This window comes from Pteropus alecto, unplaced genomic scaffold, assembly GCF_000325575.1.
Source record: "Pteropus alecto unplaced genomic scaffold, ASM32557v1 scaffold125, whole genome shotgun sequence".
Lineage (NCBI taxonomy): Eukaryota > Metazoa > Chordata > Mammalia > Chiroptera > Pteropodidae > Pteropus > Pteropus alecto.
Window position 1 is genome coordinate 2586204 of NW_006436888.1, and position 15502 is coordinate 2601705.

The window sequence follows — 15502 nt, forward strand, 5'->3', positions numbered from 1 at the left end:
GAGCTCTGATCACTGTGCTAGGCGGCCTCCCCGATAAGAAGGGTCTCATTAATAATGGAATTTCCCATTATTGAAATACATCTCAAAGAGAATCAGGTCTCAAGTGGAGGGCTGTGTAGTGAATTAATGAGCCACAGCATACCAGTTTCTAGAAGGGGCCAGGGGTGAACGTCCCAGGCTCTGATAGGACGTAGGGAAGAAAGCGTGGTTAGGTGCTCGTCATCACGAAATTTTGCCGATAAACTATTCCGTTAAATGGCTTAACAGAATCACCGAGGGATACAAATTCCTGGCAAGCGCCCCGTTTCTAGTCACTGTGAGAAAGGACACCTCGACTTTCAAATGAGCTGTGTTTTAAACACCGGCTTGACCGTCAGATGTCTGGAACTTGGAACTAAGCACCAGTTCTCAGGGTCCCAGGTTAGCCTGCCTAAAGCATCGAATCCATAAAAGGGCTGAAATACTATCTATTTTACGGTGAAAAGTCGTTTAAAAAGCCCCAACACTCAGCTGTCCCAATACCAGCCCTCAGCAAAGCAGAGGGGCATTGTGGGAGTTTCATCATGTATGGTGAACCGTTTGAGGCGGGGTTTCGGGGTTAGACATTTTCCTGTCATTTGTGAAAGAGACTTCCAGGCCCTTTCCAGTGACAGAGTTGGCTTCACCGCATCTGACCTCATATCTACACCAGGAACTTTCCTCTTAGTGGCCCCCTGCACGCCTCACACACATGTCCTGTCACCTCGGCCTCTGTGTTCCCAAGTCCCAAGGCAGGTAATGGGAGTTAACCTTTAACGTTATCTCAAAACCCGCCTTGTGACCCGGGGAGTCTCTTGTCCTTAAAGATTCGTTTGATAATGAGGCAGAAGGTCTAATAAAAGGAAAAAGCAGATCACTGTTTGCGGGTGACGGACATCCGTGTCTGGCTTTTTCTCTCAGATCGCCCTGTCAAGACACCACAAGAGGCTCCACTGGGAGAGGTGGGCCGATATTTCCGAGGCCTCGGGGTGACCCGGCAGGGTATCCCCCACCACGCTTTCCCTTAAATCTCTCTCCTGAAGTCCCCTATGACCCCGCAATCTCTAAATTCAAGGGCCTTCCCCAGCCCTGAGCTTTTGACCTCTGGGTGGTGTTTGGCTCCAGGGAGCCCAAAGGAGACCCTGCTCCTTGTCACCACCCTTGGAGCAATAACTCAGGGTTAGGCCTCAGCGACACTGTTTATAGAGGACTGACTGCAGAGCACAGCTGCGCAGAGACCCCAAGTGAGACCCCGACGCGTAAACATCCCGCCTCCCGACCTGGAGCAGACCGAGCTGCACGGCATCTGCCCAGCTGTCTTCTTCCTCCCCCCGCGGTGGGTGGGCAAGGGTGTCACTCTGAGGAGTGAGGGTGGCTGGGGGTTGAAGCAAACAAGTGTCTAAGTAGGAGTAGTGATAATGATAAAAGCTACCATTCACTGAGAGATAACTTGGGGTCAACGCTTCATGGTACGTTCTCTCTAACCCTCCTAGCCGCTCTTTCACGAAGGTAGGTGTTGCAAGACCTGCTAGGAAGGAGCCAGGAAGTAGCCCAGGGAGGATGCGAACCGTGTCTCATCCGGGTGCATGCCTGCCCTCTTCGCTCCTGTGCTGCCCCAGGATCGAGGAGCTCATGAAAGCACTATGTGGAATAGACTCGGGGATGTGGGGGTGACCACAGGAAAATGTGAGTCGATGATGTAATAGAACTTTCCCCAAAGCTAGTTTGGGCACATCAATAGAAGTATAACATCTTCGACAAGGGAGGGGAGAGTCTTGCCCTAGGCTAGGGAATGGTATCCAGTCCTGGCTTCTATACTTTAGGAAAGAAATAGATGATGGGTTCCCAACTCAGATGCTTACAGAGGCCAGCCAGATACCAAAATGAAGTGGGCTGTGTTCGTGCGTCAGGGAACGGTGAAGACTGTGGCAGAATGCCGCTACTGGATTCAGCTCCAGTCCACTTTTGCCAAGTGGAAACAAAAGCCAGATTTTCTGACATTTTGAGAGAGGATGGAAATCTGGATTTTTCAGTAAATTTTTTTGAATTCAAAATAAAACACTCTAGGGCCCAAAATAACATGTCCACAGGCCCTTTTAGCCAGTGAGCTGCCAATCCGTGACTTCTGGAGGGCAGAGCAGGTCAGAGGAGGGATCCAAGGCCAGGCTCCAGTCCTGTGAGGCACGTAGGAGAAACAAGGCCATTTGGGTCTGGAGAGGAGCAGCTGCCTTTCTTTTCAAGCATCTAAAAAAGATCATTATGTGGTCGAGGAAACAGGTCTTGTAGGAGGCAGAAGGGGTGGGCTATCCTTCTGGGAAGAAGAGTGATTTTTAAGTCAACCTAAAGGAAGAATTTTCTGTCAGCCCAAGGCATCAACCCTGGGATGGACTGCCCTGGGCTGCAGAAGATTCCTTGGTGGTCGAATCAAAGGATGAATGCTTTTAGGGTGTTGCTGGAGGATTCGCATAGCCCTGAAGTCCCGGTACTCTGTAATTCCTCCATCTTTATGCTTCGGGATATAATCTCCATGCAGAAGATGCTCATGTCACAACTTGTCTCCCAAGCCTTATCTATGACTGTATTTTACGCTGCCTACAATTTTTTCCCGTTGGTTGTCAAAGCTACAACTCTGGGGTTCTCTCCTAGAGTCCCCCATGGAGCTGAGCCCTCTCGAGGACAAATTACTCCAGGAAGGCTCCAGCACACGCTGCCCCCCCATCGTCTGTGGTTCTGATCTTACCTCCGTGGCCCTCGAGCCAGATGTGGGCTCGAGGTGACTCTGTCTCCCCGAGCTGCCTACCTCCTTCTGGCGGGTTAAGCGATTCTCCAGCTCTTGGACTCTCTTCTGTTCTTCCTCTAATGCTTCCTTCACTCGGTTCTTCTCTTGCGTAAAGCTTTCCTCCAAAGCCTGAAAGCCAACGACCGTTCTTTCAAAGACATAGTCATCATGGCAGGCACTGCGTGGATATTCACTTCATAACCCACAGCAACCCCCCAGGAGACTGTGGGCAGCTACCGGCCTGGGATCTGGAGTCGGCTGGCCTGGACCAGAGCCCCAGCGGCACGGTCTTGATCTGGGCTCCCGATGACTCTGTCTCCCCGAGCTGCCTACCTCCTTCTGGTGGGTTAAGCGATTCTCCAGCTCTTGGACTCTCTTCTGTTCTTCCTCCAATGCTTCCTTCAGTCGGTTTTTCTCTTGGGTAATGCTTTCCTCCAAAGCCTGAAAGCCAGTGGGTACTGTTTAGTGGACGTAGTTACCATGGCAGGAATGTGGATTCTGTGCCAGGCACCGCCTGGGTGAGTGCTTCACTCCCCACAGTCACAGCCATCCCCCCCCTTCCCCGGAGACGGGGAGGCATGGCCTGGAGCTGAGAACGTGGACTCTGCACGCTTTACTCAGAGCAGGTGGAGAGTTTGTGAAGATTTTGAAGATTTCTTGTTTATTTGGTTTTTTTTCCCCTGGTTTTATTTTCCTCTCTATTGAATGACACCGGCCATCTCTATATTTAATTGTCCTTCGAAATGGACCCACCTTGATTTGAGTCTACTGTTAATACTACCTCTGTGTGGATCAGATGTGATTTTGGTCATATGGTTTTTCCTTTTCAATTTTTTTTTATTCCATAAAAGGTAGAAAGGCAGAGAAAGAGGCAAAGAGAAGAAGAGACGGAAGGAGGAGAGAGATTTCTTGAGGTAACTGGGCACGAAAATAGAGGCTGAGTTGAAACAGGCAGAGGTGTCTGCCTCTTGGAAGGGTCTGGAAAATGTGTGTGTGTGACAGAGAAGGATGGGCTGAGCCGGAAGGCACCGAGCTTCGACGAGTTAAAGATGGAGGAAGTGACAGGTCCAGTCCTCCCTGGGGGAAGGAAAGGGGTGCTGGTGAAGAGTTGGGGTCCAGCGGATCTGGTGCCGCTGCCTTGAGGTGGGTGGGGGTAGGGGCGGCACGCAGTGGCTCTCAGCCGTGGCTGCACCTTGGAACCCAGTGCACCAGCCACATCCTCATCCCGGTTAGATCAGAACCTGAAGGTCAGGGGAGAGGTAGAGAGCAGCCGAAGTCATGAGCCACTGATGCAGGATGATGGCAACAAGCTGTGTTAAGGGTGGAAAATTTTCAAGTGAGCAAACTAGCTAAGTCAGCTACAGGGAAGAAATATCTTTAGATATCAGAAGTTGTCCTACTTGCTTGTGTGTGGTTTAGGAAGTGTATTGTATATGATATGAGTGAAGTCATGAGCCACTGATGCAGGATGATGGCGACGAGCTGGTTAAATTCATGGTGGTCCCCGAACATCAAAAAGGGCCAACTCAAGGACAGTGATGACTATTGGCTCCTTAAATGCTGTTTCCTGGCCTTCTCCAGAGATTCTGATTCAGTGGGTCTGGGGTAGGGTCCAAGAATCTGTACATTTTAAATGAAAATGTGGTCTGCAGACCTGTGCTGTCTGAACCAGCCAGGAGTCTGTTAGAAATGCAGAATCCCAGGCCCCACCCCAGACCTGCTGAGTCAGAATCTGCATATCAGCAAGATCCCCAGGTGAATCTAGGCATCTTTAAGCTTAAGAGGCTCTGATGTAAAGTGTCCTCTCTTTGGTTCGGTTTCTAGAAAAGTGAGTAGCAATTTTGGCCCTTTGTTTTCCCTGATAGGTATAAAGGAAAAGCAAAAGGCTGAAATAAATACATACAAACAGAAAGCAAAAGACAGATAAACGTGCATAAAGAGAAAGCAAAAGACGGAAATAAATATGTATGAACAGAAAGCAAAAGGCTAAAATAATACGAAGTCGGCCTTGCACACTCTCAGAAACAGCCTGTCAGTGACAAACCGGGGCCTGCAGTGATGACTCAGATTTGTAAAATCAACTGCGATATATAAACAAATGAGTTACCATTCCTAGACATTTCAATAACCTTGCCTTTTCAAGTGGATTTTGCTCTGAGTTCTAGAATTCAAGTTCCACGTTCATTCTTCCATCGTTCACCCCGTTTAAATAATTCAGTTCCCTACGCCAAACAAGGAGTTGCTCAGATTTCCCCAGCTAAGCACATGCTCTTAATTTCTCAATTTCCAGTAGTTAGGGAAACGAAAAGGGACCTCACCGCCTTCTCCTCCAGCAACCGCTTGACTCTGCCTTTCAGCTTCTCTTCTTGCTGAAGCCTTTCCTGGTTCAGCTTCTCCTTCTCCGCCAGGTGCTCCCGCATCTTTTCTTGCAGCAAAGACTTCTGAGCTTCCTGAGAACTGTTGATCTTGATCTGAAGGGAGAGGAAAGGACACCGTGGCTGGTGGGGGACAGGACTAAGGAGTCATTTCCACGTTATTTTTTACAAGTTGTTCATCGTCGTGGGGAGGGACCAAAGTTTACACAAAACTTCCTTAAAAACAAAGAGAAATGATGCTTGACCTAGTTACTGGCAGGAAAGCAGTAGTAGTGTAGAGGGGGTATAAGAGCTCAGAGGCCGGATCTAGACAGCATCTCAGCTCTGGTTCTTTCTATATGCTTCTTCATTTAGGAGATGAGGTTAATAATAGTATCCACCTCTTAGCATTTTAAGGATTAAATGAGATAATGATAGGAAGCTTTAAGCACATAGTAGGTGCACAGTAAATGGCAGCTAGAATTATTAGTTATTCTTTGCTGAGTGTAAGCGCAAAAGCAGTGAGCTAGGGCCAGGAGGCTGGAGCTTTCGTCTCGATTCCTCCACCAGCTGTGGGACGTTGAACTTTGATGTCTAGATCTATTAATAAGAAGAATGGACTAGATCAGAGGTTGGTAAACTACTGTCTGCAGACCAAATCTGGTCCACTGCTTGTTTTTATAAATAAAGTTTTATTGGAACAGGGGCATGCCCATCATGCTCATTCATTTTCGTGTTTCCTATGGCTTCTCTTGCTCTGCAGCAGCAGAGTCGAATAGGTGGGACAGAATTTGTATGACCTGCAAAGCCTAAAGTATTTAATGTCTGGTTCTTTACAGAACAAGTTTGCTGACCCCTGGACTAGATGATCTCTGCACCCCACTGTTTGGGTCTTTGACTATGTACGTTGCAGTGCCCCGGCCCCCCATATCTTGCCCCCTGACACTGAACTCAGCCATGTGACTTGCTTTGGCCAATGGGATGTTAGACATACCACAAACGGAGGAGGTTTGGAACACACTCCAGGACTGGGCCTGCTTTCTCTTGCATCTCTGCTAACTGTAAAACGTGCCCACGCCGGCCTGCAGAGTAGAGCTGCTCCAGCTGAGGCCAGCCTAGATCAGCCGAGGGCAGGCCAGCACACAGACACATGAGCAAGCCCATCTGAGATTAGCAGGCCCACCTAGCGGCTGACTCCAAGCACGTGAGCAGTGAACAGTAGTAATTGTGGAATGCCACATAGGTATTGTGGGTGTTTGCTAGACGGCATTATTATGGCAATAACTACTAGGGTGATACAATCCCTAAGGATCATTTTGCCTCTAAAATATTGACATTATGTAACTTTTAGTAATTCTGTTGCCTGTATTATGGCCAGCTATACTTCTTCCACTGCATTTAAGAAACACAGTTTTCAAGATCTGATGCCATTTAAGCCATTTTGGTTTTCAACAGAGGAAAACAAGCCTGTCTGTGCCCCCGCCCTCCTGGGAGATCTCAGCCACCCCGTCTGACTCTTCATGTGCAAACGGAGACATCGTTTCATTTTTTGGAGGCTGTGGACTGACTACTTAACAGATAAAACAGGGTTAAAAATGCAAGAGTTATGTAAATGCCAAGGAGGAGCTGAAGCGGGCTTTCCAAAAGATTACCTGAAGTTCCTGGGTCCGGCTCATAATTTTTTTATAATGTTCCAGAAGATATTTCAGATACAGAGTCAACCCTTTAAAAGAGAAGCAAGAAGGAGGTAAGTGTCTATTCAATTCACCTCCTTTGCTTTCTGAATAACGTCTTAACAGAGCTTGCCGACAGGTGGCTGAGGGCACCACCGCCCTCCCATCAGGAAAACGTGAACTGCCATCCAACTTGACTGGTTTTGACATGACTGACCAGCTTGCCTGGGTTCAAAGCCAAGTTTCTTTTCGGAGGTGGAGAATAAAACGCCACCAACAGAACTCCTATTGACTAAGCGCACACCGTACGCAAAGCCACGAGCTGAGTGTGGGGGGATGACACGAAGCTTGGGGTGGCCAAGAAGCCACTGGATGTGGGAGGAATTCAGAGTAGGAGGGGAGAGCATTTCAGACTGGAGGATGTGGTGGGCTGAGCGATGCCCCTCAAAGATATCCAGGTTGAAATCATTGGAGCCTGTGAATGGAGCCTAATCATTGGGCAGAAGGAACTTTGCAGATGTGAGGAAGTTAAGGATCTTGAGATGAGTGGATTACCCTGGATTATCTGGGTGGACCTAATATAATCACATGGGTTCTTACAAGGAGACAAAGTGGGATCTGACCACAGACAGAGAAGGTGAGGTGACAGAAGCGGTGAGAGACTTGAAGACGTGGCACTCCTAGCTGTGAAGACGGCGGATGACGAGTCAAGGAATGCAAGGAATAAAGCTCTAGAGATTGAAAAATGCAAGGAAATGGCTTTTCTCCTGGAGCCTCCAGGAGGAACCAGTCCTGCCAATGCCTTGACTTTAGCCCAGTGAAACTGAGGTTGGACTCTGGCCTCCGGGACTGAAGAGAATAAATGTGTCATGCGAAGCCACTGAATTTGTGGGAATTTGTTAAGTCGCCATGGGAAACTCATATGGGGTCGAAGGCAGGTGGGGAGGTGGGGGATGCAGTGCGTCCCTCGGGAACGTGCTGAGCTGAACTGGGCTGGAGCAAATGATGGGAGAAGGGGGAGTAGAAGGTGGAGTGGACTGGAAGGCTGAGGTCAATTTGTGGCAGGCCCAGAACACTAGCCTGAAACATGTGAACTTGATTTAAACATCACTGAAATGTACTGAGTGTGCCCTACGTCCCCGGCCCTCTGCTAAGCAATCAGCGCATCACCCCACTGCACTGTCTGATCATCACCCCATTTTACAGATGGAGCAGTTGGTCTCTGAGACCTGTGGCTACTGAATGCCACACAACTGGCGAATGGCTGAACCTGGACTTGGGCTCAAGTCAGTGCGACTCTAGGGCCTGAAGCAGTGAGTTGATACAATGAATGATGTTTTCTTTGGTCAGAAAAAGACCGAGGATGCATTAGAGAGGGAGGGGCTAACGAGGTTTCTTAACTGCGGCACCATTGCATGTTGGGCTAGACGGCTGATATGGGGCTGTCCTGGGCACTGTAGGGCAGTTGGCAGCAGCCCTGGCTTCTGGGTGCCAGGGGCACTCCCCCCCGCCCCAGATTTGATCATAAAAAATGTCCCCAGACATTGCCAGGCGTCTCCTGATGGTAAAATTCCCTCCTGTGAGTTTGAAGCAGGGAACTTGGCTCAGGGCCCCAGGGACCTCCAGGTCCTCAGTGCTGATGTCCTAAACTAGGGTGGGAGAAATGAGAATAAGAAAAAAGATTGAGAGAGAGGAAGCCTTTTTTTAGGGTAGAATGGTGGCCCCCAACATCAGACAGAGGAGGAGACAGTTTGGGGTGGTGTGGGGGTTGGGGAGAGGGGAGGAGCCACCGAGCTCAGGGTCAGACGTGTTGAGTTTGAGGTACGAGAAGGAGGACTCTAGGGAGAGATGGTCAGCAGAGAGCTGGGCATGCCTGGTTGGCAAGACCAGCCTGGCTCATCCAGGGTCTTTGTGCAAGTTAGGAAAGAGCACCTTTCCTCCTGGAGGACATGGCCCCAGGCAGGGCACCCCCCCTGCCGCCTTGGCTGGGCTCCCTGACGTGGCTCCCAACCCGCACTCCTGTTCCTGGCAGCCCAGCACGTGATGTGATGTCTGTTTGGCCATCACTACATGAGAGTGGCTGTTGCAGCACCTGGAGTAGAGGGTTTCTTTGTGAGAAAGGAGACGAGAGAGGTGGACCAAGGGCCGCATTGGAGGGAACACTAGGGGTTAGGAATTGGTGGAAGGGGCTGCAGAGAACAGAGAAGATCAAGATCAAGCGTGTTGGGTAGGCCAGAGACAACACAGGCTGGGAAAAGTCAGCGGCCGGCTGGCCGGTGCAGGAAGGCTCCACGTCGGTTCCTTGGCAGAAGCACAGCAAAGAAGCAAACACACAATGGGAAGCTGGCAGCGAAGACAGAGGGTATGATGCACTTCTTTAAGGTCGTCGGTGAGACAGGAGTGTGCGGAGCAGAGAAGGAGCTAAAGAGGCAGTGGGTTCCGGTGAGTAAGTACATGTTGCAGTTCATGTTTGATGGCAAAGGAAGCAGTCAGAGAAAGGCCGAAGGCGCCCAAGAGGAGGTTGCGATTCAGGACTTTGTGCACAATTTTTCTGGGAGGGAGGGGAGAGAGGGAGGGAGAGGGAGAGGGAGAGGGAGAGAGGGAGAGAGGGGGAGAGAGAGAGAGAGAGAGAGAGAGAGAGAGAGAGAGAGCGAGCGAGAGCGAGCGAGCGCACAAGTAGATACAGGGCAGGAAGAGCTGCATCTGGAAGGAGAACCAGGTGGGGACGGTGGAGGGCAGCGAGAAAAGATGGATACACAGGGAGAAAGGAAGGGAGATGGACATGCTCGTGCCTGGGCCTTGATCTCTGACAGTGCAGCCTTCTGAGAACTTCCAGCGTGGAAGAGTGAGAATAGTATCGTAATCATAACTGTCAAGTATTGAGCACCTGGTGTGTGCCAGGCACCAAGCCAGGAGTTTACACACATGACATTTTCTAAACCTTATAAACAGCCCAGCAGCGAAATGTGTTTGCATTGATAGCTGAGGTAACAGCAGCTCTGCAAGGTTAGGCTCCAGGTCTGGTAGGTGGTAGGACCTGAATTCAGATCTGGGCCTGTCATTCTCTTTTAAGGGAGACTGAAGGCTGGGGAGCAAAGCGCTGGGCAGGCCGATGTGAGGTGTGCGAGGGGAGAGGTGCGTCGGGAGGGTACCAAGATGGCAGGGGCGGCGAGATGGCCTTGGTGACGTTGGCTTGGGCTGTAAGAACCAGGTGAGTATATATATACACACACACACACACACACTAAACTGGGTTGGGTCTGGGATTGTGCTCAGCTGCAACCTGTGACCCAGAAACCCAAGGGGGAAGGATCAAATCATGGGTGGCATCCAGAGAGGACCAGGGAGAAGAGGGAGTCAAGGATTTTGAAGCGGAAGAGGGAGCGTGCTATTCTGGTTTTAGATTTGATGATGAACTGTAATCATAATGGGATTTCTCTGCCTGGGAGAAGGAACAATTCCTTCTTACGTTTCTTGTTACAAAAGTTATATGTGCCTATAACAAAAGTCCAAACATTACAGAAACCCAATGCGGGAAGTGTTCACTGCTGTAGCTTTGGTGGCCGGCACACAGTTGGCTCACAATAAATAGTTGTTGCATGACTGAGTCAGAGGAAAGGTCCTGGACAACCCACCATGCCGGGATAATACTCTCGACAGTTTTATGTCTTTTACTCCAGATTTTTCTTTTGATCAAATGCTGACCTTTTTTTAAAAAAATGGGAGTACACTGTGCATATTGTATCACAACTTGCTTCTTTTCCACTTAGAAATATGGACACCTGGGAAAGAGGGATTCTAAGTATGCCGGGAAGGCTTTTCGTCCTAACGGAGTCTTGCAGAAGTAGACACCAACAACTGAGCTGGCGAAGGACAATGTGGAGTCTGTTCTTCCCCTTATCACAGGGAGCTGAGAAACCAGGAGGGCGGACCTGGGAACTCACTCTCAAGGTTCCTCCTCAGACGTTTCTTATCTTCCAGTCGGGTCTTTAAGAGCAACCCCAACCTGCCGGGGGGGTCCCCAACAACACGAGTGGCTCCCCTCCCCATTTACCAGACCCAGATTCCCCTGGGGGGTTTGTTTCAGGATTCACACACCTAGCTCTTTAGGTGTGTTTTATCGCTTAGGACCACATTCGAAAAGGCAGATAGTATGGTGGTTAAGAGCAGGGGCTTTGAGGTCAGAGGGACCTGGCCTGAGTCCCAGCATGACCTGTCGGCAGCTGGGACATGAGGCTCATTGTTGTGACTCTAGGAGAGGATCTGGGAAAGGCTATTTTGGGCTCAACCCAACTGAGTGTTTAAGGCTCTGAACGTTCCATTTGCTGCCAAATGAAGATGGGGTGGGGTTGCAGATAAAGTCACCTTGATGTGAATAAATCAAGCCCTACCACCTTTGCGTATAATCTGTCAGGTTGCCACCCACATTCGGGTCCCATTAAACCAAGTATTTGAGGCTGATGATGATGGCCACCCCCGTTTATAAGGCTACTGTGACCCAGGCTCTGTGATGTGTGTGCATCTCATCGTTCAGTCCTTACGACAACCTGATGAGACTTTATCCCCATTTTATAAACAGGTAAACAGAGGCACAGGGAAGTCAAGCAACTTGCTCACACCACTAGTAAGGCCAGTAAGTGCGCAGTGGAGATTCAAGGCGTGGCAGCTGGTCTCCGAGTCCAGGCTCGGAACCGTTCTGCCGTGAAGTACGACAGGTACACCTCCCTCAGGAGCGAAAGGGCTCACTCGGCTCTATCTCCGCCCAAGTTAACGACAGAACCGGCCCTCTAGGAACTGGGCATGCACCTGGCACCCCTCTGGCTTTTTTTGGGGTGGGGGTGGGGGTGGGGTCACAGAAAAAAACCGCAGACGTTAGGGTCATGACGACCTCAGTTTGAATCCTGGCCACACCGCCTACCGGCTGTGGGGCCTTGGGCAAGTTTCTTAATGTCACTGAGATGCAGTTTCTTTACCTGAAAAAATTAAAGACAGTAACAGTCCCTAGCTCATCGCGTCATGGGAGGGGGGGGTAAATGTACACAGTGCGTATAATACACCTACCACAGCGGTAGCTGCCCGGGAGGGGTTAAGCAAGCATGGTTCCTGTCTGTCTGTCAGGAACTGCGAACACAGGAGGCTGTAGGAGTATTTGTGGATGGTGATGAACGACTGGGAACCCCCCGCTGGCCCCGGCAATGGAAAGTACCTTGAGTCACCTCATCGTGATGGAATGCTCATAAGAACAGTTTGCGAGCCAGTTTCTCCATCTCTAAATCGAGGATCGTGGACCTGCCTCATAGAGTCCTTGCGAAGATGAACGGCGGGTAATGGGTGGAAAATACTTAGGACAGTGTCTAGGATATAAGTGCTCAGTAGTGAACGACGACCGCCATCGTCTCCATCGTCACCAACCTCATCCTCATCACCATCTAATCATTATCACCGCCGCCGTGATCATCATCACCACCACCACCGCCACCCACACCACCATAACCAGAACGGTCACCACCATCGCTATCATCCTTCTCCTGGTGTAGATGGCTCTGTGCCGGGAATTCGGTACAGTAGCACCTGATATAGAGACTATACGCAATACTCAAGCTCGTCTCTCTTTTTTTTTAGTCTTTTGAGACTTTGCCATAATGTTACTTGCGTTGGACGATAAATGAAAAAAAAAATACCTGCTGAATGGATGAGGAAGGGGCCCTATCGCTGGCCTTTCAGTTATCACCTTCCATGCTCCTTCACTGCCTTCTTAGACCCACACAGCCGTAATCACAGAATACAGCCTGTGTTTCCCCAACAGGTGCTTCCCAGCGCATTGTTCCAAGAGATGAAAGGGCATCGAGAAAGGAGAAATTTCTCTTGGGAACGCTGCCATCTTCGTTCTATCCTTATAGATCCACAGTGCACATTGGTCTAGGAGGGACCTACAGAGACCTGCCTAATGTCGCTCCAGTCTCCCGACTCCAGGAAGTCAGGGGGAAAGGTGGTGGGTCTGAGAAATGCCACCTGATGTGAGTCTTTCTCAGCCTTTCTGGAATTGCTGGCCTGACAGCTTCACTTAGCAATAAACAAAATGTGTTGGGAGTGAGGAAGGGACTATGCTCGCAGAGCTTGGCCCCACTATCACGAGGACAGAGATCATGGTCTCTGCTTGTTTGAGTCCCAATTCTGAGGAACAACTAGAGGTGTGCGTACGTTTCGCCTGCTTTCAGGTACCCCCGAGACTGTGCCATGATCGGTAAAACTGGGATTGGCGCCTCCGATGTTCGCAGCGGCGTTATTCACAGTGGCCGGGACATGGAAGCAACCGAAGTGTCCCACGCTGGATGACTGGCTAAAGAAGCTGTGGTGCATATGTACAATGGAATATGACTCAGCTATAAGAAGAGATGCAATACTGCCATTTGCAACAACATGGATGGACTTTGAAATACTGCCATTTGCAACAACGTGGATGGACCTTGAACTACTGCCATTTGCAACAACATGGATGGACCTTATTTTGCCAAGCAAAATAAGCCAGACAGAAGAGGCTGAAAATCACATGGCAGAACTTACATGTGGGATATAAACCTAAAAGCAACAAATGAGCAGGGCAAACAAACAGAGACTCATGGACGTGGACAATGGACTAGTGGTTACCAGAGGGGAGGGGGAAAAATAAATAAAATGTTAAAAATAACTGGGATTGGCGTGCCACTGGTTGTTGAAAGAAAACCAGCCTCCCTCCTCTCTGTGCTGCATGTGAAGGGCAGGCAGTTTTATAAAAGTTAATCTTGTTTTCGCTTTTTTTTTTTTTTTTAAGAACTTTCTACCACCCTCTAGATTACTTTGGAGACATCTTGGCTGGGGATGTTGAATCACCAGAGTTGAAAAATGCTATTCTCATTCATTGCTGTAAAAATGTCAAATTCATGCAGCCTCACTGAAGGGCGATTTGGCAAGGAGAATCAACACGCTTCGAAATGTTGGAGTTCCTCAAGGTGCGAACCCGAGCCCTCTCTCTTCTCACTCAACATTTTCTTCCTAAGTGATATCATTCACACCTATAGCTTGAACCATCCATCCATCCAACCATCCATCCATCCATCCATCCATCCAACCATCCATCCATCCAACCATCCATCCATCCATCCATCCATCCATCCATCCACCCACCCCCTCACCCACGCACCCATCCACCTACCCACCCATCATCCCACAGATATTCATTAAGCACCCACTATGTGGCACATGTTCTTCTGGGTTTTGGAGATACACTGCTAACACCTATTTCTAGACTAGACACCCAGGGTGACAGCTGCATCCTCGGCACCTCCTCTTGGATGTCTTGCAGACACCTCATACTTCCCGTCCCCCTCGAACCTGGTCCTCATGCAGCGTTCCTCACCCTGGGTCTCAGTGGAGAGATCACATCTGTCCTTTCACACTAGCCAGAAACCTGGAGGTCTGGAGACCCCTTTCTCTCTGCCACTTCCCTCCCCAAACTCTGGAGACAGTAAAAAGATCTGTGGTTGCCAGGGCTGAGGGTGGGGGAGGGGAAGGATGAAGAGGCAGAGCACAGAGGATTTTTAGGGCAGCGACGATACTCTGTATGATATTATAATGGTGGATACAGGTCCTTACGCATTTATCCAAACCCATAGCACGTATACGACACCAAGAGTGAACCCTAATGTGAACCATGGACTCCGGATGATCACGAGGTGTCAGTGTCGGTTCCTCAGTCGTAAGGAATATACCCTCTGGTGGGGGATGCTGATAATGCGGGAGGCTGTGCGTGAGTGGGGGCAGAGGGCATGCGGTTCATAATCCCTGTATTTTCCTCTCACTTTTGCTGTGAACCAAACTCCTCTAAAAAACATCTATTAAAAAAAAAAAAAATATATATATATAATGGTAGTTGCTTCTGAGAGATAGGATTTAGTATAATTTTGACTTAATTTTTCATTTGCCTCTGTCACGTCTCAGTTTCCTTCAGCAATCGTGTCTCACTTGTGCATTCCCCTCCCCTCCCCCAAAGGAAAAACCACATCTTGAGAGGAGAAGCAGAGCCTGGAGAAGAGGGTACTTGGCCACATACCTAAGAAGCCTCCCTCAACAGATGTCCCATCGTGATACGATTCAACGCGACATTTTAGAGGCATGCAACTATGCGAGAAAAAAATCCCAGTAACCTTTGTCGGAGCTGGATAACTGGATGCCGACCTCCTGGAGGACTCGCTCCGTCGCCTCCAGCCAGGACTGGGCCAGGCGCAGGATGTCCAGCGCCACCTTCTGGAGCCCCGACACCGGCGGGCCCACCTGCAGGCGCCGGAGCAGCTCCATCTCCTTCTTCAGGTCGTTGCTGCAGCAAGACACTTTCATGCAGTCCTGCAGAGAGGTGAGATCACCAAGAGACGCCGTCACCGAAAATAGCGTCTGACGTGGCCTGTGAAGAACACTGGTCGTGACTTTGCCATGAAGCTGGCAGCGCCTCGTGCTGGCAGCACAGGCATGGCTCGGTTTTATTTATTTTTCACTTATTATTTATTTTTATTATTTTTGGCAGATTTTATTTTGTGTGCGCTCTCACTTTGGACTTTTGGTGGTCAAAGAGACCCCGCTTAGGTCTATTAGATTTCAAAGCCAAAATGCCAAGGACGATTCGGCTGAAACGAGAACCAAATTTG

The 15502-nt window shown here is 49.6% G+C and overlaps 1 protein-coding gene across 1 annotated transcript in view; it reads right to left on the minus strand.

Annotated features, from left to right (window-relative positions):
* Positions 1 to 15502, minus strand: part of FHAD1 (forkhead associated phosphopeptide binding domain 1) — a 110160-nt gene that overhangs the window by 36589 nt on the left and 58069 nt on the right. The window contains exons 14-18 of the mRNA XM_025048631.1: positions 15008 to 15203; positions 6804 to 6874; positions 5116 to 5268; positions 3131 to 3238; positions 2819 to 2926 (exon numbers count right to left, since the gene is read on the minus strand). Of these exons, the coding sequence (XP_024904399.1) occupies positions 2819 to 2926; positions 3131 to 3238; positions 5116 to 5268; positions 6804 to 6874; positions 15008 to 15203 (636 nt within the window). The remainder of the gene's footprint in view (positions 1 to 2818; positions 2927 to 3130; positions 3239 to 5115; positions 5269 to 6803; positions 6875 to 15007; positions 15204 to 15502) is intronic.